The sequence below is a fragment of the Leopardus geoffroyi genome, chromosome A1 (genome assembly GCF_018350155.1).
Source record: "Leopardus geoffroyi isolate Oge1 chromosome A1, O.geoffroyi_Oge1_pat1.0, whole genome shotgun sequence".
Lineage (NCBI taxonomy): Eukaryota > Metazoa > Chordata > Mammalia > Carnivora > Felidae > Leopardus > Leopardus geoffroyi.
In genome coordinates, this window is record NC_059326.1 from 115,798,127 (window position 1) to 115,824,125 (window position 25,999).

At 53.7% G+C, this 25,999-nt stretch overlaps 1 protein-coding gene across 5 annotated transcripts in view; it reads right to left on the reverse strand.

Annotated features, from left to right (window-relative positions):
• The window catches only part of NRG2 (neuregulin 2), a 186,310-nt gene that overhangs the window by 10,324 nt on the left and 149,987 nt on the right, over window positions 1-25,999 (reverse strand). For 2 of the 5 annotated variants that reach the window (XM_045445927.1, XM_045445957.1), the window contains exons 3-7: window positions 22,092-22,210; window positions 12,663-12,783; window positions 6,547-6,623; window positions 6,134-6,192; window positions 1,642-1,825 (exon numbers count right to left, since the gene is read on the reverse strand). In XM_045445927.1, coding sequence (XP_045301883.1) covers window positions 1,642-1,825; window positions 6,134-6,192; window positions 6,547-6,623; window positions 12,663-12,783; window positions 22,092-22,210 — 560 coding nt within the window. The remainder of the gene's footprint in view (window positions 1-1,641; window positions 1,826-6,133; window positions 6,193-6,546; window positions 6,624-12,662; window positions 12,784-22,091; window positions 22,211-25,999) is intronic. The other 3 variants (XM_045445933.1, XM_045445953.1, XM_045445943.1) reach the window with 3 other exon arrangements.

Here is a 25,999-nt window from a genome sequence, read left to right on the forward strand (position 1 = left end):
CCTGGGTTACCATCTCAGCCCTCCTTTTACATCTCGTCATTGGTTCAGTCCCCGTGTCTTCTGTGACCAAAGTCGCTGGCATTCCTTCTGTCCACTGAGCAAGGCAAGCCCGCTCCAACCACACCCTCCCTAACTTGCCTCAAACACCCTCCTCCAGTTGTTTGCAGGGCTGGCTACTTTTTATCAGGTTTTAGCGCAGATGCTACCTCATCGCATCAGCCTTTCCTGGCCACTTAGCTAAAGTAACTCCGTCTCCAGCTTGGCACCCTCCCATCACCTTCTTTTATTTTCAGTAGGGCACTTACCACCACCTGCTATCTTTCCTGTTTGTTGCGTGTCTCATACTGTGAATTTGAGTGCCAGGAAGGCAGGGACTCTGCATGCCAGATCGCCAGAGTTGGCAAATTCTGGGGTTCAGTAGACGTCTGTCGAGTTGGTGCACGAATGGACATACAGACCGCCATTACAGACACAGGCATTTATTCGCACACGCGCGCACTCACCTCCGCACCCTCCCAGTTCCACCTGCACAGCACTCAGCCCTTAACACAAAGACGCCCTGCTGTGTGCCTCTGTGCACTCACATCCTGCACAGAGAGACCTAACAAGACGTGTGACGTCCCCCCCCCCACACCCCTGCAGGTTCGTGTCGTGCACCGTCACACGCAGACCACGCAGACTCACCCCTCTCCTCCCGTCCCATCACCAGCAGCACATAGACACACACGCTTCCACAGGCTTTTAGCTCTATCTTCTGAGGAGAGCTGATAGGGGCTGGGTGGTGAGGGAAGCGGGGCCTCTCCAGACCTGCCTCAAGAACAGCCTTTTCAGAACTGCAGGCTCTGCACCGCCTCTGAGGTCTGACCCCACCGAAGCCTTGACCCCTCCGAGTCCCTGCATCTCTCCATTTAAGCCTGGGTGGAGCCTCCCAGCTCAGAGAGAGGACAGAACGCTGCCTCCAAGTCCCTTTCCATTCATTGTGTCTCCCAGGGGCCAGAGGGAAGAAGTGGGAGGGAGGTAAGGTTCTGAGCTGAGGGGGCAGGAGGGTGAGCACCGGAGGCCGGCTCACCCTTGACCCTTGCTCGTCTGGCCCACAGGCGAACACGCATGCCATTGTGGAGACAGATCATGGAGGGAGTGACAGCCTCAAGCAGATGGCAAAGCCCGGCAGACAGACACGGGGCAGGGGGCAGAGACAAATGGGCATTATTAGCTGCCAGCGTGGTGCAGAATGAAAAGCAGTGGAGATGGAAGTGGGAAAAGGAAGGAGAATTAAAGTCAAATTAAAGAGGGTGCCTCTCTGCACAACTCTCCAAGCCAGGATTTCATGGCTTCCGGACACCAGCTCTCCAGGGGTCTGTCTCTTGTCTGGCCCACCCTTTGGGCACCAGCTCGGGAAGCTCCTCCCGCAGTGAGGCCTCAGGCGAGGGGGCCCCACTGTACACTGGGGGCACCTATTCCGCCCTTCTCTTGTCTCCCCCAAATCAACGTAGTTTATGATGGGACATCTTGGGAGGGCCAGGGGAGATTTTTGGAATCATCTCTTTTCCATTTTTTGGAAAGGAAACCAGCACACATGGTGTCAGAGGCTGTGGAGAGGGCTGGGGTGGATGGCACTGACTGACACATAGAGCTTCGTACCCTTTAGTTCAAATCCAAGATGCTCTGGCAGTGCAGAAGAGAGCAGGGTCAGAGAGGGGAGGGGATGGAGGGAGAGATACAGAGAGAGATCGGGGAGCGGGGAGGGCAGGAGAGAGAGAGAGAGAGAGAGAGAGAGAGAGAGAGAGAAACGTTGGTCAGGATTCTTCAGACACCAGCAGCCAGCCTGTGAGGTGAAAGCAGGTTAGTGGTGTCCCCTCCCGGCCTCCTGAACCCCTGCCCTGGCACCCAGTCCCCAAGAGCCCTGAGGGGGGTGGAAAGAGGAAATGTTAGGATCAGCAGGCAGGGCAGGTTCTTTAGAGATGAGCTGTGGGGTTAGTACCTGATGGGGAGGCGGAGGCGCAAGAGTCAGTCGGCAGATGTCCCCAGGGAGGAAAGGTGAGTGGGGGTGGGGGTCTGAGGAGTCCTGTTTCCCCCTGCCCCCAGCTCCAGGGCCAGGCCTTCCACACTCCCACACCCCTCCTGGAGACCGCCTGCTCGGCTCTGAGCTCGTTCACCGGGCCCTTTTTTCTGTTCAGAACGAGGGCATGGGGTGCCCAGACTGGTCCTTGTCCCTGTCCTGCCTCCAAAGGCCCCTCTCCTGGGAGCCTGGGCATGAAGACTCCTGAGTTTGTGGGGACAGGAGGAGGCTCCAACCAGCAGGTCACTTCTTGACACTTCCAACACCTTAGATGCCTACAGGGCCTAGGCCTTGGGGTCGGGTCCTGATTTCACCACTTAGAAAAGCAAACTGCAACTTCTAGGAAGAGACAGGTGGGTTCACCTGTGGAACACGCGTGTCAGACGGTGAGCCAGTCGCACTCTGAAGTCGATCGTGTTGTACAGGTGCGCTTTCAGAGCCCTGTGAGGCGGGCGCCCATGCCATCGAGATCAAAGGGCCCAAGGGTCAGCCCTGCCACAGACCCACTGTGTCTCCAAGTGTACCAGGCCTATCCACCTCTTAGAGTCTTCTCTGTTCACATTGGAGCTCTGGGAACTCTGCTACCCGGCCGTACCTCAGAATCATCCAGACCGATGGGATCAGGCTGTGGGGTGGCAGCCCAGAAATCTCAACAGTGTTTCTGAAAAGCTCACCTACCATTCTACTGTAGCCAGCGCCTGTCTGCAGGCTCTGAGTTTCAGTTTTGTCCCTAATTTGCTGTGTGCACGTGGGCAAGTCTAGTCTCTGTTTCCTCATCTGTCAAAAGTGTCTATATGCAGTGAGAGGAAGACATGAGAGGCCTGGACAGCCGGGAGGCTCAGTGTGTATGAAGGGGCCCAGTCTGTGGCCTCCCCACATGCACAGTCAGCGCCATGACATCCAGGGAGGAGGTGAACTTGTGTTCTGATGTTCTCGTCTCCTGTAGGGGAAGGAGAGCATGGGGGCCATCAGCTGGAAGTCCTTTTCTGTTCCTGCTGATTGAGTCTCTGGGCCTGACTGGTTTAGTCATGAGAACTGACCACCTGGAGTAGCGAGCTGGGTCCCAAAGCCTTTGACGAGTTTTCTTCTGCTTCCCTGCTCTGGGAACCAAGTAATAGCGGCGGCAGCAGCTTCTGGGCCTCCTAACTGACCTCCCCTTTCAGTTGAAGGCCAGTACAGTTTTGGGTGGGTCAGCGGTGGCTGACAGGACTGGTGATGTCACTGCCAGGAAGGCAGCCCTGCTTTCCTCTCACAGGGGATGGATTCTGTAGGGACGGTGGCTATGTCTGCTCCTGTCAAAGATGCCCCCCAGTCATCATGTTCATAGGCTGCCACTCAGCCAGGACAGAGTGGCACCATTGAGTCACAGGTCCTATTGGGCAGACATTTGCATATTGACCAGTAACCATGGCAACCCGATGCTGGACTCCCAGCAGGGCCAGGTTTACCAGATGATACACAAAGTCTTCATCCTGGACACATCTTATGACACACAGTTACAGGGGCCTGGCCGGGGAGGCCAGGACGCGGGCCCCTGATGAGAGCACGTGCTCACATGTTTGTGTGTGTGAGTGCAGGCGTGTGCTTGTGTGTTTGAGCACGTGTCAGTAGGTGCTTACGTGTGTGTGTGTGTGTGTGTGTGTGTGTGTGTAGGTACATGTGTGTGTTCTTTCACTTGGAGGGTATACCGATCTGCAGGTTTTGACTCTCAGGAAATGGAGTGGCTGTCAGGGGAAGAAGGAATGCAATTGTGGCCATAGGCTCTGTTTCCATGGACTCTGCAAAAGGTAATCTGGTCTAGAGGCTGTCTGGGCAGAGGGAGAAAGTCAGACCCCTTGCTCAGGGCTTGCTGGGAGTCAGCCACCAGGGTACTGGTGGGGGACCTCCTGCCTCCTACCCCATACCAGCTGTAGCCACAAGAGGTACTCAGCTGCTCTCCATCAACAGCGGCCGGCTCCCTGCTAAGCCTTCGTAGGGAGCACTGCACTCCCATCCTCAACGGCAACCCTCGAGGTGTAAATGTTACTACCCCCATTTTAGAGATGAGAAAACAAACTCGGAGAGGTTAAATGAGGCCCCAGAACTAGTGAGCTCAGCAGCTGGCATTTTTATTCAGATCTATCTGAATCCAAAGCCTGAACACTTAAAGGTAGCATTTTCTGCTACCTTTTCAATAATTATCTGATGCCGTAAGTGCCGTAAGTGCTCTGGGCAAAGTGCTTGAAGACTAGAAATCCTTCATACAAAGGTAACAGCAATGATCCTGATGACACTAGGCAGAAAGGCCTGTGGCAGCATTTCTAGACTTTTTCTGGGCTCCTGAGGCCCTGCTGACCCTTCAAGCAGCTCTGAGCTGAAAGCTGAAGCGGCCCAGCTGGCAGAGAAGCTTGGCCAATGGCCAAGTTCTGGAGGCTCTGCTCCTCCGATTCGGGGCGGGCTGGGACTCCCTGTCCAGAACAGTCCCGTAAGCCAGGGAGGCTCTGGACCTAAGGGTGAACAGGAATAGGTCCTCCATTGCCTCTTTCCCCTGGTCCTTGGCCTTGGCCTGGCTGCTCCCTCATGAGGCCCCTCCTGACCTATGGTCTTCCATAGGTGGGGCTGGATCTGACTCTGCAATTCTTCCTGGAGCCTGGGCTCTGGAGAATTCTGGACCACATGCCCTGCCCACAGCTCTCCTCTTATCCCCATAGCCTTCCTCCCTGGCCTCCAGCCGGAGGGGCCTGGGGGGAGTGCTGCCTCCCACACACTGTGAAGACAGTTGACCGTCTGGGCCGACCAGCCCCCACCTCCCTGCGGCCTCTACTTTCCTAAGTCATGGCTTCCAAGCTCTAGCAGGGAGAAGGAGGTGATGATTTCTAGGCTTTTGTGCTGTGGCCTAAGGAGGACTGGGTAGACTTGTTTCTCTACCCTGAGACCCAAACTCAAAAACCACTTTTCTCCAAAGGGCTACCTAAATGACCCTCTGGGTCCTGCTCTAGGCCTCTCTTGGAGCTCTGCCTCTCACCCAGGCGCCATCACTTTGGTTCCTAATTCTTCATGGGATACAGCTGTCCTAGGAGAGGAGGAGGTGGGGTGGGCTGAGCAAGGGCCTAGTACGTTCTGAAGGATGGGTGACAGTGTCCTGCCTTGCAGGCCAAGAGACTGGTGGGCCCCAGATGGAGTCCATAGCCGGCCGGGGGCTTTTTGCTCTGCTATGCCTCCACCTGGTGATGCTTGAAGAAATTGTTCCCAGCCTCAAATAAAACACTCTATAATTAGGGTCTCATCTTTCTGCTGCAGGGCTCACATTTTTTTTTTTTTTTTTTTTCCCAGCTAACTAGGCAAACCAGAAAGCTCCAACCTCACAAGTGGAAGAAAGGAAGGGAATGGAGTCCTGGATGGGGACTCAGACCAGAGAGGGCCTGGAGAGAATCACCAATCATCCCTTGAATCCTCATTTCCTCTTTTAGTAGGCAGCAAACCCCCATCCCACCCTATCCTTGAGCCGCATAAATGTCTCTGGCCTCTGGCCTCTGTGGAAACCAGTGCCCTGGGGCTTGTTCTCCCTCAGCATCCCCTTCCCCACTCTCCCCCATCGCCCCAAGTCAAATAAAACAAACTCTGGCCAGACCCAAAGACAGGCTGAGAACTTGTTTGTCTCTCGCAAACGCACCAGCACACACGTGCATACACTCATTGCCTGGCCCCATCAGCACCTGACATCCTCAACAGGCTTTAAAAGGCAGGCGAGGGCGCCGCTCACGCTTCTCCCATTGCTGGCCAGGCTGTCCGCTCTCGGAAGTGGTGCGGAGGCCTGAGCGCAGCCCCCCACGCTTGCAGAGAGAATCCGGGGCTGTTACTGTGCCCAGCCAAGAGTCGGGACGGGGTGGGGGTTGGCAGGGGGGCAAATCCGTCTCCTCCGAACAGGCTTCTAGTTAGCACTGACGACTGAGAGGAGCCCAGGACACTACCACTCCCTACCCCCCTCCCTTCCCCCGCAGCTCCCTCTAGTCTCTCTAGGCAAGGTCCGGTCCCTCTCGCGTGGGGAGATTGTCAGTCACCAGGGAGGAAAAGAAATAGAAGAAAGAGACATACTGGAGAAGTTGACCATTGCGAACTGCTGACACCTGTCCCCGGTGTATCCCACAGGGCACCTACCAAAAGAAAGAAAACCAGAAAGAGAGAGCCAGGATAGCAAGACACAGGCATTGCAACACCCCGGCACGGGCTCCTGCCGATGCCAGCTGGGTTCCTTGCCACCGTTACCGCTTGTACTGGTCTTGCCACTCTGCCCCTTACCTGCAGCCCTGAACTTTAAACCCAAGGATTAGGCCAAAAAATGAAAAACAAAGCAAAACAAAAGAACAAACCAAAATACAAAAAAAGAAAAGAGAAAACAGCCAAAGATCAAAACAACCAACACCCCTGGCCCTATGCCCTACATTGGGGGGACTGCACCCGGAAGCTTTCTAAGGAGCAGGGACTTGTGTTTGTATCTTCAAACATACTTTGCTTAGGATCTGGCATGTACAATCGCAAAGGCAGTTTCTCCAAACATCTCTGTCCGAAGAATCCGTTTGGACATCTGGAGAAGGAAAAGGGGAAAAATCACAGAACAAACTGGCATCATCCGCGAGGCTCAGGTTAGAAATCAAAGTGCACAGTGATGAATGAGAAAACCAAGTCGGGCGCTGGGGCACACTCGTAGCTGCAGGGGCTGGAGTCAGGGCTGGGGGGAGGGCTCAGAAATCTTCAAAATCTCTCTACCCGGTGTTGCTCCGTGGGTGGTGGGGGGCAGGGGTGGGGCGGAGAGGAGGATGATTGAGGGAAGCGGGTGGGGAAATTGGGAACCTAATGCCCAATTGTCCTGCGGGTGTGGAGACTTCCCTTCTGACCTGCCTGGGGTCCCATGAAGCCAGAAAGGTAGCCCCTGGTGCCAGGCAGTCAGGTAGGATGCCGGGAGCCTTCCAGAATACCAAGTTCTGGGAAGCCATTCCTTCCAGGCCCTACCAAAGGGTTCTCTCCAGGGCCCTGGGCAGGTTTTCTCATCCATGAAACAGCCCCCAGAAAGCTCAAAGGAGAACTCCGGAATGCTGTTCCCAGACTGTGTGCCCATGACAAAGGTGACCTTGGAGGTGTTTCATCTGTTCTCTCAAAGAGGGTTCTGTGGCCAAATAAATTTAGGAAATCCGTTCCCAGACTTCCGTATAGAGTTGCAGTGCACGCTGGCATATGAAAGGCTAGGAAAAGTTTTGTAGGAGGAAAGAGCTTGAATATTCCAGTATGTTCCCAATTTATTTGACCAAGGAAGACGTTTTTTGAGGAACCCTTGTTAACATGGTTTGGGGAAGGCTGCCCTAGAGCAATACACAGGGGGGAAAAAGGCTTAGTGGGGAACAAGGTGAGGCTGGGGAGGAGCCGGAATTACCAACGTCTCACAGCTGGCCTGCCAAGGCCAGGTGCAGGCTATCTACCCTCAGGTGGCAAGAACCACAATTGGGGGTGGGGAGGGCTAAAGCAGTCTCCCCGAGAACCCTGAAGCTTCTTCCAGTTAGGGGTCTACTGGCTGCCTGGACGCCTGTCTTTTCCCCATGACCTGCTCCTCCGTCACTGCCTGGCTCTGGTGGGACCGCATTCTCCCATGTTGTCTCGTCTGTAGCTACAGAGCACCACCCACTCTCCCTGACCTTGTCCTTACCCCCAGGTACACTTTCTTCTGCTCTCTGGCTGCACCTCTCCTCTCAAGTGAGTCCCTGTCTTGCAGACTTCTGGGAGACATGCCCTGCCCTGTACTCTCCTCTGAACCCCAGCAAGGCCAGATACCTAAGGGAAGCTTAAAGACAGGGCCAGACTGACCACCCCCCCCTCCCCCATTCCACTACTCGAAGATGGGTTTTGGCTGCCTCTGCCTCTTTTTCTTGGGGAAATTAGGTAACCCCATCATGGATGTTTCCTCAATAATAGATCACTGTGCAACATTAATCAGTAAACCTTCTCAAGAGGTGAGAGTACTCTACCTCTTAGCATTCTTGTGTAAACCAACCATCAGGGACCTCTTGAGCTTATAGGGGGTGGCTCCCATTGGCTGTGATAGACCCTCGGGGAAATCCTGTTGACTCCAATCTAGCTGGGGGGGTGGGGAGTGGCTGGTGAGCAGACAGCTGGAGTTTCTCTGGGCCTTGATGGCATCTCCCTGAGGGGAGGCAGGAGGCTGGTCCCTGCAGTGGTGGCAGTGTGCGGAGGTATGCCTAGCCAGTGGGTAGGGGTGGAGGACTGGGAAGTGTGTCTGAAGAAAGTGGAGGGGGAGTGGTTACAAGGGAAACTTATGCACGTGCATCCTGTTGAACAGGGTGGCTCCCACGAGGAGGGAGAGGAGGAGGAGGAGGAGGAGGAGGCAGCGGCGGCTAACCCTTAATATATCCTTCTCTGACCTAACCGTTCCGTCCCAGGAAAATGGAAGTAGGGCCTAAGGCTTTCCAACCAGCTCCAGTCAGGCTCAGCTCTCCTTTCTCAGCTCTCAGAGACTGATATCCACTTGGGGTGGGGACTAGAGGGGAGAATAAAGCAGCAGCACCTTTGGGGGTGGAGGATAAAGACCCAGGAAATTGCCAAAATGATTCTTGGAATCCTCAAAGGAATAAGAAAGAGATACATTTGACAGTGTCCAATGTCTAAGATTAGCCCAGCTCTTGTGTGTGTGTGTGTGTGTGTGTGTGTGTGTGTGTGTGTATTTGTGTTTAAGAGAGAGAATGGGGTAGTGCAGGGGCAGGAGGGGCAAAGGGAAAATTTCCCTCTTTGCTAATAGTCAAGGGATGCTGTCCCATGGCTCTTGGGAGACTGATGATAACTAAGCACATCCCTGAGTCCCTGATCCCACACCCAGCCTGGACTGCCCCAACTGCCTCCTCAGATCTTTCATGACCACTGAGTTGTACAACCCCAGGTGGCACCACGGACACAGTCTATAACATGAATGTGCCCCCCTGGAGTTATGTAATATGGTCCTAATCTTCCTGCCCTGGGACATGTGTTCCCCACTGGCTGAATAAAAGAAAAGGCAATGGGGGATGGGCATAGCACAGGGGTTGGGGACTGGCTCCCCATACTGTTCTTTGGGCATTAGATCCTTCCAGGAGGCTCCTGGGCTCTCCTTATCCCTGCTTGTTGAAAATGAGCCACATCCGGGAGCCTGAGGCTTCCCTAGAGAAGATTCTGGGAGTGGGCCTACAGCCTTGCTACCCTGCACTCAGGACCATGTAACAGGGTACGGGCTACACAAACCCGTCCACCACGAGTGGGGTCTGACTCAGTGTGGATGGCTGGCCGGTAGTGGGTTCCCACTGAAAGAGGGATTGACGCTCTGAGTTTCAGCAGCACAGGGGACAGATTAAAAGGAGTGGCAGGTCATAGCTTTCTCAGCCCTCCCCCACATCATGAGCTATGACTATGGGAAGATCTGTGCCCAGGGCTGGAGAAGAGCAGGGTGAGACAGGGGCAGAGAGGAGAGCCCATGGGCTGTATCTGGGGTGACAGAGAGGTTGGAACTCTGCCTCCCCGTTTTCCCACCCACCTCCCGGGGCCTCAGTTTCTCCTTTTGGTAGCCTGGGGATAATGCCATGTGTGCTGCCCTCACTCGAGGGAGGGGGAGGATGAAGGATGAGGGTGTGCCCCGGGGCACTGGAGGGGGTGAAGGGTCTCTGGCCTCATGAGGGGTGGGGTGGAGATGTGGAGAGGATGAGCAGGCAGATGGGTATGGGATGGGGGAACCACCTGAACATGGGGAGGGACAGGGGGAGCAGAAGAGGGGGAGGGATGAGCTTGATGGGAAAGGGAGGCATGCCGCTGGTATGTGCACAGGGCTGGAAAGAGAGTCTTGTTCTGTCATCATCCCCTGAACCAGTCCCCAAGAGTCACGCACCAACCGTGCTCTACAAAAACACGGAGAGAAGAGGAGAAAGCAGCGAGAAGAAGTGCAGAGGTCCCTGTCTGGCCCAGACAGGAGACAGTCACCTTGATTTGGACCCCCATTTTCAAATCCCCCTAAGTTTTCTTTCTTAAAAACAAAATTCAGTATCAGTGACACTGTTTCTTTTGGCTCTGAATTCCAGAAAAACAGGGACGGAGTGTGCCTGCTTTCCAACACTCCCTGCAGGGCTCTGAACCAATACACAACAACAAGTGTCAGAAAACCAGGAAGGAAAACTGAGTTTTATAGAAACTGGAATGAAACTGACCAGTCTAGTTTCATTATCCAAGCTAAGCGGAAATGCAAAAAAATCAAAATAAAAAGTAAACAAACAGCACAAATGGTAAGACGTGAGTTCTGTTTCCTACATTCTTTCCTTTTTATTCCATTCAGGTGTCATCAGGAATCCCAAGAGGCCTGCCCCCCACTTCCCTCCCGGCTCACCCACCCCCAGAATGGCCTCTGGGTTCTGCCCTGCCCCCCACCCCCCTGTCCTTCTCCAGCACAGCTCTGAGGACTTGCCCTCCTGAAAGCGATCTCCCCTGAGGGCTCAGGGAGTCAGGGAAGTTGGTTCCAGGAGCCCTGGCTAGGGCTGACCTAGGGCAGGTTGAAATGGGGAGGTGGTGCTTCTGGGTACCAAGGTCAAGTTCTAAGCAGGGAATCCCAGTTGCCCTGGTGAGGAGGGGCACAGGACACCATCTTCTTAATGATTTAGGCTCCTGCCATCTGCTACTCTCAGACTTAGCTGGGGGTAACTCAGAAGGTCCTAGGGCTACAGCCTTGCTGGCAGGACCCTTTGGAATCTCACAAGCTCATCACACCACTTTCCACTCTAAATGCTAGCACTGGAGCCCTGCAATCCCATGGCCCTCTGTGGCCCTGGCACCTGTCCTGGGTGGCTGAAAACTTCCCTGCCTGGAGCCAGGGCTGATCTCCTTAATGCTGCTGGATTCCTTCAAGGTTCCAGGGTCCAAGGGGCTAGGGAGGTGTGGTGTGTACGTGTTTGTGTGTGTGTTGTGTGTGTGTGTGTGTATGTGTGTGTGTGTGTGTTTGGGGATTAAAAAAAGAGGGGCCTGCAGGGCTGGGCCATGTCTGTGGGGTACTCCAGAACGCTTATGAGTTTCTGTAGATTTATTGCAGAGAGCTCAGACCATTTTCAAGTCTAGAATGTTCCACACGGTCTCTAGCACTAATGTGGCAGCCTCCTAGGGGCAGAAGGAGGGAAAGATGAGGGGCTGAGTCCAGGCTGAGAATTTCCCTGGGGGACCTGCTGTGGCTGCAAATTCAGGATGGGGGAGGACAGTAAGGGGATGGCAGCAGGTGCAGGGTGGGATTGGGGGGGAAGCCGGCAAAGGAGGCCCGCTGGGGAAAGAGGCACAGATCTGCCTGGCAGTCCGGGTCTAGCTCAGCTAGCCCGGCACAGAGGGGAGAGTGTCAAGGAGGCACGGCCCCTCATTATCCCCATGTGAGGTGGAGGGGTCTTTGGCTAAGGCTGTAGTCAGTGGGGGGATGCAGCTCTGGAGCTGGAGCCCAGAGGCAGGAGAGCTGAGAGGTGCTGAATCTGACCTTGTCTGTGAGGAGGGCAAATGCCTCTCTGAATTTCTACTAATACTCTAGTGGCTTTTGCCCAGATGCCATGGGAATGGGGCAACTGTGGCACCTTGCCAGGGTCCTAGGCTTGGGGTGCTTTGAAAACTCAAAGTTGTTAACTAGTGCCCCCTACCCCTCCTCAGGATCTGGCCAGAACCTGTACTGCCCTCACCAAGCTCTTCCTCCGGCTCCTCATACACCCACCAGAGAACCTGTCAGGGGGTCCCGTGGGCTCAACTGCTTGAATACGACCCAGCTGGACCTGAACAAGCCCTCCTGGGTTACTGTGCTCCCATCTGCGCTGTTTGCTAAGGGGAGTAGGATGAAAATCCTGCTGGGTAGAGAAGCCCCAGCTTGAGCTTCTTCTTAACCTTGACCTTCCCCAGGTTGTGTCTGGGCCACAGCCAGAGTGGTGTCTTTGCTGGTGTCCCCTCACCCCACAGAGAGGGGCTAGGGTCTGAAGTGGCAGAAGCAGCACCCAGGGTGTATCTGAACACCAGGCAGGGAGAGTAGCCAGGTCTTGAGGTGAGCACCGGACGCAGAGTCCTTGTCTCCCCTCAAGGCTCTGAGAGCAGACCCTCCACTACCAAGGGCACTGGGAATTGGGCTTTGCCGGACCCTGCCAGGCTCTTCACTGCTGGGGAAGACACACCATGGGAAATGTTCATCAGAACACAGTTTGGAGAGTTGCTGAGAAATGGGACGGGGGGGTGAGTGGTACAGAGAGAAGGGGGAGAGAGAGAAAGGGAGGGGGAGAGAGAACCCAGTGCCTAGGGCATAGACTGGCATCCCCATCTCCCTAAAAGGTGGTGGTGAAAGGGTGGACACTGGGAGAGGGGGTGGGTAGGGGCCTGAGAACCTGGCACTGCAGAAGCCCTGAGCCCTTCAGAGTTTACATCTCCCTATATTCTAGGAAAGGCCTGAGAAGTGGGGCAAACCTCCCTGTCTACACCCCTTGGGGACCCCCTGTCAGTGGCCTGACGCCCACTTTTCCTAGAGCCCTCCACTTCTGCCCCAGCGTCTCTCACCCTAGTCTTGCCCCCACGCCCACCCCCACTGGTCACTTACTTGCAGGAGAGCTGGTTGATGCCCTCGATGTAGTAGCAGACGCCTCCATTGACACAATAGGACTTGGCCGTCTCATTGCACTTCCGGGCATGCCCCGACCATGATGATAGAGTGGTACTCACTGGGGGTATGAGAGACATGTACCAGTGACCCACTGAGACCACCTCTGGGCCCCAGGCACCACCTCTTTCATGGCCCTTCATGGCTCATCTCAAAGTTGGAAGATCAGGAACTGCAGGAATAGCTGGAGAGGGAAGGTCTGGTGGTCCCTCCCAGTCACCAACAAGGCAAAGGGGAGGCCACCAGGAGCTCTAACCCTGTGCCCAGCACCACCCTGCTGGTGGTGCACCCGTGCTCTGGGCAAACCTCCAAAGGCTAGGAAGATTTGCTGTATTTGGGAAGGGATGAGAGACTAGCAGAAAATGCTCCTTCTGCTGGAATAGGAGCCCACTTCTTGCCTGCCTTTCTAGGGGCTCCACTGCAGGTGGATGAGACACCCTGTGTTTTGTAGGGAACAAAGTCACAGGGGTGCTGGAAGGAGACATCTCTATCAGTCTGCACTGCTTGGGCTCTTGAGGTAGGGTGGCTGGAAGGGAGCTGGGCTTTGAAGGGAATGGCACCTTTAGGACACTCATTCTCTAGGATCTAGAGAGATGGGAGGAGAATCCTAGCTTCTATGTCTTCCTCCTTTGTCCCAGAGGGGACAAGCCTCCCAGGAATGCTAGAGAGGCTGCTCTGCCCATCGCATAAGCCCCTACCCCAGGGTTTTCGTTGCATCTGCTCTCACAAGGCAGCCCTGTCCTCCCCCACCCAGTCAGCTGTTGCCTTGGAAGGGAGCGTCCAGGCCTCAACTGCCCAGGTTATAAATCCTGGACGTCAGGTTGCTGGACAGGAGGTGGGCTTGAGAGAGGCCTGTATGATGGCTGGGAAGTGAAAACTTGGTGAGAGTGAGGCTGGGCTTTAAGGCTGCTGACCCACACAGCACATCTGATTGGTCAGATTCGTTTGATACATGAAAATAACTAAGGTCCTGCTCACCCACGGGATGCCATCCAGAAACCTGGTTTCAAGTGAAAAGTCTTGCCCCAAATGTTTTCATCTGTAAGCTAACTCCCGAGGCTGTGTACCCAGATCGGGGAGTCCCTCAGCCTCTGGGGCTCTGAGGGTCTCTCACTCCCACCCAGCAGCAGCCTCTTGAGGTGCTCCTGTCTCCTCAGGGGTACCGAGTCCCTATCCACTCCCTCTCCGTGGTGATGGGGTTGAGACGAGGAGGAGGAGGAGGGCAGGCACTTGGCGCCCTCAGTGTTTAGACATGTGGGAGACAGATGGAGCGCGGGGACTGGGAGTGTATACACAGCTCTGCCTCTGTATATGTCTGAGGAGCTTGCTGATAAAACCCGGCGGGCAGGGCCAGCTCCCACCTTCCCCTCCACACCATGCCTGCTGCTGCTCTGGCATCCCTGAACCCCAACCCTGCGGTGGTCCCCTGCCAACAGCTGGGACCTGCGTGCTGGCAGGGACAGGAGGCCTCTGCTGGTCTCTGCCCACTCTGGGTCAGGGAGACCCAGGGAACCAAGAAAAGGACAGAGAAGAGAAACAGCTGAGGCAATCTTGCCTGCGAGTTGTAAAATCCGTTGCTCTGGGGGACACCAGAGGTTGCCCTGCCCTTCAGTTACACTGCCAAGGAGGAGTGAAGAAAAAGAGCAGGGGAACGCCCGTCCAGAGCCACGGTGTGTGTTGTGACCAGGCCTCGGGGCTCCTGACGCCTGGTTGAGCCTTCTCACCAGCCGGCCAGTCCCTCGTGGAAGAACATGTCAGCACCGAGGCTTGACATCAGCAGACGAATGCAAACACGGTGTGGACCACCGGCCGGGGCCTCTCGAGGGAGCTGGCTAAGGCAGGAGTCTTGATTCCCTCTGCGGTTGTGGGTGGCAAAGACTGCTCACTGCCGTGCTGAGTGAGCAGCGGACAGACGTGAGGATGGTGGCGGGGACCACAGCTGTCCACATGCATGTCTGTGCTCGTGGAGGCCTTGGGAGGCAGAGGATGACTCTTGAAGCAAGATGGGGCCTCAGCTGGGATGCACGGCCTGGGCTGTCAGAACCATGTCATCATGGGGACTAGGCAAAGGCCCAGAAAGGCAAAAAAGGGTGGGCAATGGGGGAGCCGGTCACAGAGGGGGTTGTGGGGGGGAATGACCACAGGCCTCTCCACTTCAGAAGGAACTTGAGGCCACCCACTCTGATGGCAGGGCCTTCCCAAGTCCCCACGGCCCAGCTCTGCTGGTGGGGAAGGCTCACGCCAGGAAGATTTCCACACTGAAGATGCACATTCACGCTGTTCCAGCACACACGGACTCCCATGGCAGCTCGTCTACGCTCCCTTGTCAGCATGTCCGTATTTCTTCACTGTGTTCTCCCATGTTTGGGGAAGTGAAGATGACCTACGGACTCCAGGTTGGAGACTCTGGCCGCCCCCTCTTGACGCCCCCATTGGGATGGTCCACAGCCTCCCCAGGTGGGGCTCCTGATCATCTGCCCAGTCACTTGCTCCCCCAGGCTTGCTCTGAGCAGCACAAACCTAAGACCTGGAGGGCATCTTGAATACCTTTCCGTCCTTTATTATTCCCACCCATCTATCACTGAGGCTGCCTTTCTACCTCCTCACAAGGCTCTGTCCATGTGTCCCCGCTGGTCCCCAGCCCGGCCTCCATGGTCTGTCTCTCGGATGACCACAACACAGCCTCTTCACCGCTCTTTCTGCCCTCACTCTTGCCTTCATCTCTCACCTTTTTGCTTCATTGCTGTCAAAGTGATCTTTAAAATATGTAAAAGCGGTCAATCACTGCCACGATCAAAACCCTCCAATGGCTTCCATTTACACTCAGAATACTTTCCCCCAGTCCCCCCGCCTCCCCCACTTCATGTCCTATCCCTCTCTTAGAGTATATTCATACTATACTGGCATAGTCCAGCTCCTCTAACAAGCCAGGTGTCTTCCTGTCCAGGGTTTTCAAAGTATCAGCGTCTCAGAGAGGCTTCCCAGGCTCCTCCCTCACTCCTTCTCTTAGCTGTGTACATTTGCACGTCTAGTACTTATTCTAACATAATTAAGTGACCAGCTCCTTCACCCGAATGTAAGCTCCATCTGGACAAGGTCCACGTCTGTCTTATTCAACAACAAACTCCAATGTTCAGCATAGTGCTTGAGATGTAATGGGGTGCCTAACAAGTATTTACAAATATTCGTTATGAGCAAACAAATATCTGAATCTTCAGAGTAAGGTGGCTTCTACTACCATCCCAGGAGCTACCCTGGTCAACTTGGCCTGATGATGACTGAAGCATCATCTCCTATAGTGCAAATTTTCCTGTCAGGTCACTGGGGGAAATGAAAATCAAAACCACCATGAGATACCACTTCACACCCACTTGGATGGCTATAATCAATAAATGGGCAATAACACACAGTGGTGAAGATGTGGAGAAACTGGAATCTCTGTACATCGCTGGTGGGAATATAAAATGGCGCACCCACTTTGGAACACCGCCTGGTAGTTCCTCAACAAATGAAACCTAGAGTTACCATGTGACCAGGCAATTGCACTTCCAGGTATATACCCAAGAGAATGAAAAACCTATGTCCACCCAAAAACTTGTTCATGAATATTCCAGCAGCGTTGTGCCCAATAGCCCAAATGGGGAAACACCTCAGATGACCCAACCACCCAAACTGATGAATGGACACACAAAAGATGTTATATCCATACAATGGAATATTAATCACGAAAAGGAAAGAAGTGCTACAACATGGATGAATCTCAAAAACCTGACGTTAAATGGAAGAAACCGGTCATAAAAGGCCACATATTGTATGATTCTATTTATATGAAGTGTCCAGATTAGGGAAATCTGTAGAGGCAGAAAATAGGTGTGTGGTTGCCAGAAGCTGAGGGATGCGGGATTGGGGAGCGTGTGCTAATGGGTTTAGGGTTTCGGAAAATATTTGGGAATTAGTGGTGATGGTTATTCAACCTTGTGAAAATCCTAAAAGCCACTGAATTGTATACTTTAAAAGGGTGAATTTTATGGTATATAAGTTATACCTAAAATTTTTTGATTTTAAAAATTACCTGGAGGGGGAGCCTGGGTGGCTCAGTTGGTTGGGTGTCAGACTCTTGATTTTGGATTGGGTCATGATCCTAGGGTTGTGGGATCGAGTCCTGCATCAGGCTCTGCACTGAACGTGGAGCCTGCTTAAGATTCTCTCTCTCCTTCTGTCCCATCCTGGCTTGCATGCTCGCTCTCTTTCTCTCTCAAAAAAAAAAAAAAAATGCCTGGAAGAATGGCTAAAATCAAAAATGTAAGAAACAGCAAGTATTGATGAGGTTGTGGAGAAACAGGAACCCTTTGTGCTCCGTTGGTGGGAATGCAAACTGGTGCAACCAATGTGGAAAACGGTATGGAGGTTCCTTAAAAAAGTAAAATTAGCATATGATCCAATAATCCCACTACTTGGTATTTACCCAAATAATATGAAAACACTAATTCAAAAAGATATGTGCAACCCTAGGTTTATTGCAGCATTATTTACAATAGCCAAGATATGGAAGCCACTCAAGTATCCATTCATAGACGAAGGAATAGAAAAGATGTGGTATATACATACATAATGGAATATTACTCAGCCATAAAAAAGAATGCAATCTCAATCTCAATGTTTGCAACTTGGATGGATCTAGAGGACAATGCAAAGTGAAATATGTCAGTCAGAGAAAGACATATACAACATATGATTTCACTCACATGCGGGATTCAAGAAACAAAGGAATAAAGAAAAAGAGACAAAAAAATCAGGCTCTTAAATAGAGCAAACTAGTGGTTGCCAGAGGGGAGAGGAGTGGGGGATGGGTGAAATAGGTGCAGGGTATGAAGAGCTCATTTGTGGTGAGCACAGAGCAAAGTAAAGAGTTGTTGAATCACTATACGATGCACCTGAAACTAATATTGCATGCTAATTATATTGGAATTAAAATTGAAAATTCCTGGAAGGGTAAACCCAGGAGGTTTCTATCAGCCATTAGTGTCTTAGTGGGCATGAGCTTATCCAGGCTTTGGAGAGGGAAGGGCCAGGAGGAGAGCTGATAGGAATGGGCCTGTCTCCTGCCAGCCGGTTGCTGCAAGCACGCTTCACCGTTCCTCTTGGAGAAACCTTTTCTTATCTTTCAAGGCCCAGGTCAAGTGATCTTGCTCCATCAAGGCTCCCTCCCATCTGCTCAGTCTGCCCCCTTTCCTGCTGTTAAAGTTGCCTCTCTTTCCTCTTCCATGGGTTAGAACGGGCCGATGCTCTGAATTTGGGTTTTAGCTTCCTATCAGGAACTTTGAGGGACCTAGACTAGAAGCCAAGACTATGACTCCCCTGAGTTTACAGCAGGGTCTTTCTGAGTAAGGCCTTACTGAATATGTGAGCAAAAGAGCAGGTGTGTGTGTGTGTGTGTGTGTGATTAAACAGCCAGCCTTTCTAAGCCCCCCCCCCACCCCACCCCGGCCCCCGTAAGGGACTCCCTCTCCAGGGCTTCCATGGTCTTGTGACACCCCAGGTCAAGTCTGCCTACCCTCTGGGGCAAAGCTAGGCTCAGATCGATATCCTGGGATTGGAGCAGCCACCCTGAGATATTCCCGAGATCTCTTTCAGCTGGGGATGAGGCAGCTGGTTTCCATAACCCAGAGATGGGTCGGACCAAGCTGATTGTTTTATTAACAGCACCACACACTTCTTGCTGACTCCTCCTCCTCCCAGGCAACCAGGAAGGCAGTCTCTCATGAGCTGGTAGAGCTATGACTGTAAGAAGCGTCTGCTTCAATTTGAGGAAGGAGCATCAGGCTCCGCAGGAACAGAGCCAAAGCAGGGAGCCAAGAGTCGCAGCAATGCCCCTTGAACAGCCACTGCTCCTTGTCTCCTGTGCCCTCTTCTGGCCACCCCGCCCCTTAGCCCTGGCTTCCCTGGGGCCTGGGCGGGCCAAACCAACCCACCTTGGGATGAGTCACAAGGGGGCAGGCACAGCTGCCCGCTACCCGCCCTTCATCTCCTCCCCAGGGTGCGGTTGCTGCCAGTCTTCTGGGTTCCATGGGTAAACAAGGAGCCTGGGTATCTCTGCCTGTGGAAATGTCCTCCACGGGGATCCTCCTGATACCCTGCAAGTCGCCCTGTTCACCGCCCCATGTCAAGGGTAGGGGCCTACTATGAACTGAGCACGGCAACAGAAGAGGTGGGGTGTGTGTGTGTGTGTGTGTGTGTGTGCGCGCGCGTGCACACACGTGGTGGTGGCTAGGTGCACAAGTGTCAGTCTCGACATCAAACTCAGAATCCCAGAATTTTATGGGCAACGGGTCTAGAGATGATCTGGTTCCGCCTCACAGGGGGAAATGGAAGATAAGCGAGGTGGAGGAACTCTCCCAGGCTTGCACGACAGAGCTCTGGACTCTCTGCCACTCTGCCCTGCCGCTCTCCTGCTGGGCTGGAGGGAGGAAAGGCATGGAGCCCTGTGGGAAGCTCCCAGGGCCCAGCCCAAACCTCCACTGCCTGGTTCCCTAACTGATCAGAACACGGACTGCTAAGGGCTGACAGAAGGCCATGGGTGGGGTGGGGCTTCAGCTTATCTGAGGGGATCTTAAAATGGTCTACAGTCTCAGACCCCAAACCCACAGGAGAGAGGGCACTGCTGTGGTTTTCTGCACAGCAGCCCTTCCCTCTTACTCTACTGCCGACACCCGTCTAGGGAAGTGCCCCTGTGTAGTTCTGGCAGGCCCATCACTCAGACTCTGTATACACACGAGCCTGGAAAAGATGCCACCCCATCTCCTGAGCACAGTGACTGGGCCAAGCGGGGCGTGTGAATTAAGTACGGTCAGTTGGCATCCATCCTTGTGATCATATGAGTGGATGTAGAGACAAAGCTATCTTTTTCTCTGGGAGAGAGGCTGGGGTGATGTAAACATGGAACTGAGGCCATGGCCTCTTCTTCCCAATCCATTCCCCGAACATGGGAGAAGCCCATTTTGCCATAGGAGAGAGTGAGGACAATCCCAGAGGGAGAGAGCATCTTGATCCCGACTCTGAGAACTTGGATTCTATCAGTTCTACCTGTGGATTTCCCAGTTTTAAAAACCAATCAATTCCTTAAGGTAGTTTTAAGTTGGGTTCTTGTCAGTTCTAACCAAGAAACTCTTGAATAATAAAACAATAAACATCAAGTCCAAAGTGGATCTAAGAATGTCTGCCCCCTATGGCTGGAGGTAACAGGTGCTGGACAACCTAGCATGGTCCATTTTCCTGGGCTTGGGACAGGTTAGGAGGAGCAGGGAGGGCAGGTACTGGAGCATATGGGAGTCAGTAAAGGCCTTGGAGAAGATTATAAATACTTTTCTATATTGTTTACCAGGTGCGTACTGTAAGCCAGGCACTGTGTTATGCTCTGAGGTTAGAATGGCGATCAGGCTAGATGTAGCCCCACGGAGCTCAGGGTCTCAGTGTTTGCTAACTACTTTTACATTGTATAGTGCTCTCGTGAACCATCAGTTAGACTTGCGGCAGAATATTTAACCGCTTTGAGCTTCAGTCTCATAATTTATAAAATACACCATGGGCTTGTCAGGGTTCAAGATATAGTGTGGAATGTGGAATGGAGCAGCTCTCAGTAAACAGTAGCTGTTACTGTAACTCCTGGGGAGAAGGCATCATTCCTGCTCTCCCCGCTTCTGTCTCCATCATTCCATGGTGGAGGTCACACTTGCATAAAAAGTTCAGCAACAGTATGAGATTTGAAAAATGATATAATAGAATTCAGGAAAGACCACAGTTGGCCAAGAAGTGGCCTGGGAGCGAGGCCTGGGGGTGACACTGGTGGGATGAAGGGGTCAGGGAGGACGGCAGCCTGGGAGAGATGGCACGAGAAAAGGAATATGAATGGACTGTAAGGGACTGACACAGTTATGGCTGGAAAGATCGTTTGGGCCAAGTTGGTGTGAACTGGGTTGTGGACAAAGTCCTTGTTCTGTGGCACCATGGGGTAGGGGCATGACAAGATAAAAGCATCTTAAGAGGCTACTGCTCAGGTTTAGGTGAATCAAGATGAAACCTGGGCCAGGCTGCCTCTGACATAGGGTTGGAATGGGGGGTACAGATGTGAGAAAGATCCAGAAAGAAGATGAACCAGGACTTGGAGACCTGGAACTATAAAATATAGTGGACAAGGAGCCTCAGAACCTGGGAGAACAGGGGAACCCCTTACAACATGGGGCAGGCAGGGTCTGCAGCGGGTTTTTCTCCAAGGGTCTCAGGGCAAGGAACATTCCACGTTCTCCTGATAATGCTGGGTTTAGGGAGCACTGGAGGCCTGTCCAGTGGAAGTACAGGCAGGTGAAGGCAGATACAGGATTAGATGGGCAGGGGCAGGCCTGGAAGCGAACCCAAATAACCAGGTAGCCAAGTGATATGCCCAGTGTGTGGGTGGTGCTGGGAAGACAGAGAGCTGTTTGGAGTTAGTTCCCGGGCTAGAGTGGAAGCATGTGGTCTAAGGACAGGCAGCTCCGGCCACTCTCCGGTCAAGGGAAACCAGGTTGTCTGCCCACTGACACTGTAGCTGCCATGGTGGAGGCGGGAAGCTAAGGGTGCCCTGGGTGCTGTGGGCTCCTGAACTCGCATGTTTTTAATTTTGTTTAATGTTTATTTTTGAGAAAGTGTGAGCGGGGAAAGGGGTAGAGAGAGAGGGAGACACAGAATCTGAAGCAGGCTCCAGACTCTGAGGCTTCAAGCCTGACACGGGGCTTGAACTCATGAACCATGAGATCAGAACCTGAGCTGAAGTTGGACACTTAACCGACTGAGCCACCCAGGCACCATGACTGCATATGTTTTTAAGGAAGAGGCCCACCTGTAGGAGAAGGGTCTGCAGTCCCTGAAAAGAGGCCGCCCGCAGGGGCCAACCCACCCCAAGTCTCCTGGCCATGGCCCCCACCAAGATGGCTGCCTGCACTCGGGTGCCCAGCAAAGCAACAGGCAGTCAGCTCCCACACGCCTGGGGCCTGCCTCTCCCCGGAGCCCCGCTCCTGGCAGCCCAGCCTCCCATAATTGCCTTCTAAAAATATCTTTTCCCCACCCCCACCTCTTGATTTCAAAATATTTAGTTTTCAGGATATTTAAAATGAGAGCTGGCGGCTCTTCCAGGCCCAGATAACAAAGCTAAACATTTATGCTTGGACTGCATTTCTCTGAATCGGCCCAGATCTCGGGGATTGATAGGGCAGCAGCAGGAGGGGGGGGAAATCAAGTGCAAGATGGATCATGTGCGGGCCTCCAGAGGGCTGGGGGCAACTGGCCCGCCCCATCAAACACCCATAGGACCCCTCCCCTTGTTGGGGGACCACCTACCGCTGTTGACATGGAGCCGGCCCCGGACCGTGTCCTTCCCCAGGATGTTCTCAGCCTCGCAGACATACTCCCCAGCGTCCTCCACCTTCACCTTGTTGAACTGTAGTCGTGAGTTCTTTCTGGTTAGGGAGGGGATAAGAGGGGAGAGATGTGAGCCAAGGCCCTGGCTGTCTGTGGATTCCCAGCGGTCACCTTTTCCCATACAGCTCCAGTGGCTGTGCAGGGTGGGTGGGAAGTAGATTCTGGGTTCCAGGTAGAATGCTGAGTCCCCGGAGCTGGAGGGGGACCTAGGGGCTCAGGAGAACACAGGGAAGAGCTAGTGGCTGCACATATGTTCTAAATCTATGAACCTGCATGTCCATTTTTCTAGGGCCAGACCTTCTTTGTACTCTTTTTGTGGGGGAGAAAAGTGGGGTCTCCTAAGGAAGTCACATGGCTACCTCTCTCCTCTCTTTTTGGTGTCCCTCCCCCAGTCGTGGTGTTTCCCTCAAAACAGGGCAGCCTCTGGCTTGCTATTTACCTCAGCCTTCCCTTAGAAGTGGCAGCCTGTCACTCTAGATATGGAAGACCTGTTCCCAGGTACCTGGGCAGGCCCTTGATCTAACAGGTTCCCATGGTAACTGTGCCCAGCCTCCTGGTCCCAAACTGTAGCTCCCCTGTCTTCATATTAGCCCTGCCACCAGGGGTATTCTGGGGCCTCTCCCAGGGGCTTTAGCTTCGTTCACTCATTCATTCATTCATTCGTCAATTTAATAAAGCTTCTGTGTCCTTGAATTTTGGATACGTCAAGGGAACAAACAGATCCTAATCCTAACAGCCTGACTTGCCCCTCATGGCTAACATGAAAGTGGACAGGGCAGTACAGATGGGAAAACTGAGTCCTAGAGGGGCTTCTGGATTTGTCCAAAAACACCTGGCAAGGTGAAAGCAGAGGTGGGTGAAAAGCGGGAATTGGTGGGACACGGGCCCCTCGGTGGCTCGTGGACCATTTCCCAGAGCCCGAGGCTGGGGCTAGCCCCGTCTGTGAAGGGCTTCTCACCCAGTCCCTGCATGCCGAGAGTTGTGGGGCCAGGCCTGGGCAGGGACTCCGTGCTGTGTGTGACTCCAGGGCACCAGGCCCCGGTTCTCCTCTTCTTTCTGAAGACCCTGCCAAACCTCTCCTTCCTTCCCAGGGTTTCTCTGCGCTTGCCCCAGGGGACCTGGGCTCTGCAGGGTCTGTTCACACCTCCCATCCCTCTCTCTGCCACAGTGCTCTTCAGGGGCCCATCCGAGCTCTGGATAAAGCCTCGTACCCCAGCCCGGCCCCCAGGGGGAAACAAGAAGTAGCATGAAAATTTCTTTACATGATGTAACCTCTTCCTCTTTTTAGCCCCAAATTAAAACACCAGATTCCCAGAATCTGTGTTGCGTGTTGGAGGGGTGGTGGAACAGGAGGTAGGGCAGTACAGCTGTCACTGTCCTAAGCCCAGGGATGAAAAACCAGAGCCACGAAAGCTGCTGGGGGAAGGACAGGGAAGCGAGGCTGGGCCCTGGGTAGAGGAGGCGGCATACGGACCGCCATCGTCACTGGGGCTGTACTCTGGGAACCCGTTTCCTGGGCTCGCCTCTGCCTCCAGGGGGGCCTCCTCTCAGATCACCTTGCTCTAAGATCCTCCAAATGAGGGTCCACGAGGTTGTCTGGTCAGCAGGCCCTGTTGCCGTGGTGATGTCCTCGCTGATGTCTCGGCGACAGCTGCCTGGCTGCCCCCGCAACTCCATCCCTCCAACCCTTCCCAGCTCAAGCCAGTCTCTGTCTCCTTGGCCTGGTGTCTGCCTCCAATCCTCTTCTGTCAATTCAAGTTTGTTCTCTTCATTAAACAGAGCCCTGGAGGCCTCTCTGGCTAAAACAGCATCTCCTTCCTGGCTCCAGCCTAATTAGATACCACAAAGTCCAGCTGCCCCAGGACCAGGCTTCTCTCACTTCTTGGCCACCAGCAGCAATTCCCTGACACTGGGTGAGAAGCGCAGATGACCACCTGAGGCTCGCAGGGTCAAGGTATAGGGGGCACAGAGCCAGAATCTCCTTCTCACCCACTGCTGTACTCAAAGGAGCTTCCTTTACACCACATCCCATGTAACAGGAAAGAAAGGTGGAGTTAGGCTCACAGATACCTGGAGGGTTAAAAGCTGGAAATGGAAGGAAGGCCTTCCTACGCAAGGTGTATGAGACCTTCAGAAAGTGTTAGGTCCAGGGCTCAGGGAGAGGCCCCCTCCTATGAGGAACTGGAAAGAGGCAAGTGGACAGAAGCAATGACCCCTAGGTTTCCTGGTTGCAGGCACCTTAGTTTATCAGCTGTGTGATGATCTCGTCAGTTCCAGGGAGGGGGGCCCAGACTTGCATAAGAGACCCTGGGGTCAGAGCCAAAGGGTATAGGCTCTATGGTTCTCTTAGCCCTGGAGGAGCAGGGGCCACTACATTCTCTTCTCACTCCTAGCTCCCGTAGGAAGCCCCGAGGATTCAAGATTGTCTCCCACCTTCCTGGTGCCCAGTGCCCGCTCGCCACAATGACCCAGGCCTGCCCCTGTGATGGGTGCACCTCCCCTCCTTCCTCAGCCAGTTTTCTGCTGGCAGGAACGCATCCTCCACCCGTCCGCACATTTTCCTCAGTGCCTACCTCCTGCTGCCTGCCTGAGGGGCCTGTTCCAGCTTGCCCCTCATAAATAAGGGAACACGCGGTTCTGCAGGGGAGGGACCTGCGCCCAGGGCTTGGGGGGGCTGGTTTTCTTCTGGCACAGGAAAGCTTGGGTGAGACACCTCAGCGTGGCGGCCCTAGAGATAGGCAGCACCCGCCGGGAAGGGGCCTCTGAGAACCAAGAGCCTTTTCAAGAGCTACTGTGGCCTGGCAGATGGCGTGCTAGGATGACCAAAGAGCAAGCTGTAGTGTGGGTGGAAGGAAAGAGAGATTTTGCCAGAAAGGAGACTCCTGCTCCTGTCCCTGGCCCCCCTGCTAGGTGAAGCGTGTGTGTGGAGGTGGCAGGCCTCTTTGCCACAGTGAGGGAATCAGAAGTTCTCCATCACAGCTCCCCGTCTTCTACCCAGCCAACTCGCTGCTAGGAGCCCAGGTGCAGGTTGGGTGGAGCGAAGTTTCAGGAATGCAGCAAATGGGACAGGGCCCTAACAGAAAGAAGGCAGGAGGCACACTTCAGGCTCTTAGGGGTCCCCAATACCCAGGACTGAAAGACTTGATCACGTACTCTTTCTGGACTGGGTAACCCATTTGTCAGATGAGGCTTAGGGCGCCTGGGTGACTCAGTTGGTTAAGCGTCTGACTTTGGCTCAGGTCATGATCTCAGTTTGTGGGTTTGAGTCCTGTGTCGGACTTTCCCCTGACAGTGCAGAGCCTGCTTGAGATGTTCTCTCTCCAAATTTCTCTGCCCCTCCCCCACTAATGCATGCACACACTCTCTTTCTCTCAAAATAAATAAACTTGAAGAAAAAAAAAAAGTGAGGCTTAACCAGGATGGTAACTTGCTCAAAGTCTAGGTCAACCCAAAGGGTGTCTTGTCCAGTCCTAGAGTCACCCCGAACCCGGGAGAGGACATCTAGTTCTGCAAGATCCTCACCAATGTAACACTCAATGCGGATGTCCTCTGCCAGGCTGTACAGGGCAAAAGGGTGTATATGGGTGGCATCCAGCCTCTGAGGCTCTCTCATGCTAGAGGGAAAGAGAACCCCCAAAATGAATGGAACGGTGTCCAAGGCACCATGAGAAGAGACCATGAGAGCTTCCTGGAGGGTTCAGGGAGGTGTCCCAGAGGATATGACATTTAATCTGGACCTGGAGGACTTTGCCAGGGACAAGGTGGGGGAGGGAGGAGCTGCCAGCATATCTGGGGTCCAAGTCCAGGGTCATGAAAGGAAAGACCAG